This window comes from Etheostoma spectabile, chromosome 3, assembly GCF_008692095.1.
Source record: "Etheostoma spectabile isolate EspeVRDwgs_2016 chromosome 3, UIUC_Espe_1.0, whole genome shotgun sequence".
Lineage (NCBI taxonomy): Eukaryota > Metazoa > Chordata > Actinopteri > Perciformes > Percidae > Etheostoma > Etheostoma spectabile.
This window is the reverse complement of record NC_045735.1, coordinates 5,834,958-5,835,849: the sequence shown is the minus strand read 5'-3', so window position 1 is coordinate 5,835,849 and position 892 is coordinate 5,834,958. Positions and strand designations below refer to the sequence as shown.

Here is an 892-nt window from a genome sequence, read left to right as displayed (position 1 = left end):
GTGTGTGTGTGTCACATTGGTCATTCTGTAGATCACATTGCTCACATGAGGTTGGTACATGACCCTAAATAGTGGGGCATGGCTCTCATACTCTGCTCTCTTATGGGCTTGACCACTATATTTGCTTTGAAAGTGCAGAGGTGCCAAGGGCTGTTTCAGGTTCCCACCATGTCACAGAGACATGGAAGTTATAAAGAATTTATTTATTTATTTATTTATCTAGAAATGATTAGGCCTTTTGCCTTTTAGGATTTACAATGACCACCATAACATTCTGGTAACTGCATAGTAACAATCCCAGAATATCCTTTTTCCACCCCCCTTCTGGTCCTCTAAGTGGTGCACTCTGTCTGACCATTGGGTCCTTTTCTAGCAGTCAGGTAAAAAAACACACACATTCACTGTGCTGACGGAGTATGATTACTATTTTTAAGACTCCCGACCCCCAAATTCATGCCACATTGACTGTATGTACATACTCACTGCCCACCCCTTTTGTAGTAGGTTTTGATGCCAGCATGGATCAGATCAGTTATTCAGGGTGGAGAGATAGTCAGAGCTGCTCCAAATGACACAACTGACTAGTTTAGCCCGCCTGCCAGCACACTGTAGAGGGAGGGGGAGGAAGGGGAAAAAGGAAGGTGAAAAAAGTGAAAGGCAGGGAAGAATCAGGAAGGTCAGAGGGAGGAGCAAAATGGAGACACGCTGGAAGAGGTAGGGCTGAGCATTAAAAGAAGTCATTCTGAGAGGACACCTGTAAAGAGGACAGGAAGAAGTAAGAGAGGGGGGCAGAAGAGAAAGCCCCCTCTCCTTTTACTGTCCATACGCAGTTTTGCATTCAGCATGGGGAATCGTGGGTCTCGAGAGCAGCAGGACTCTGAGGGTAGGTGTC

General features: G+C 45.9%; 1 protein-coding gene across 9 annotated transcripts in view; it reads left to right on the top strand.

The window, feature by feature from the left end:
- The window catches only part of eif4g1b (eukaryotic translation initiation factor 4 gamma, 1b), a 36,174-nt gene that overhangs the window by 10,962 nt on the left and 24,320 nt on the right, over positions 1 to 892 (top strand). The window contains exon 1 of one of the 9 annotated variants that reach the window (XM_032504720.1): positions 686 to 883. The exons of the other annotated variants lie outside the window; for them this stretch is intronic. Coding sequence (XP_032360611.1) covers positions 844 to 883 — 40 coding nt within the window. The 5' untranslated portion in view covers positions 686 to 843. Of the gene's footprint in view, positions 1 to 685; positions 884 to 892 lie in introns of those variants that run through there. 9 annotated transcript variants of the gene reach the window in all.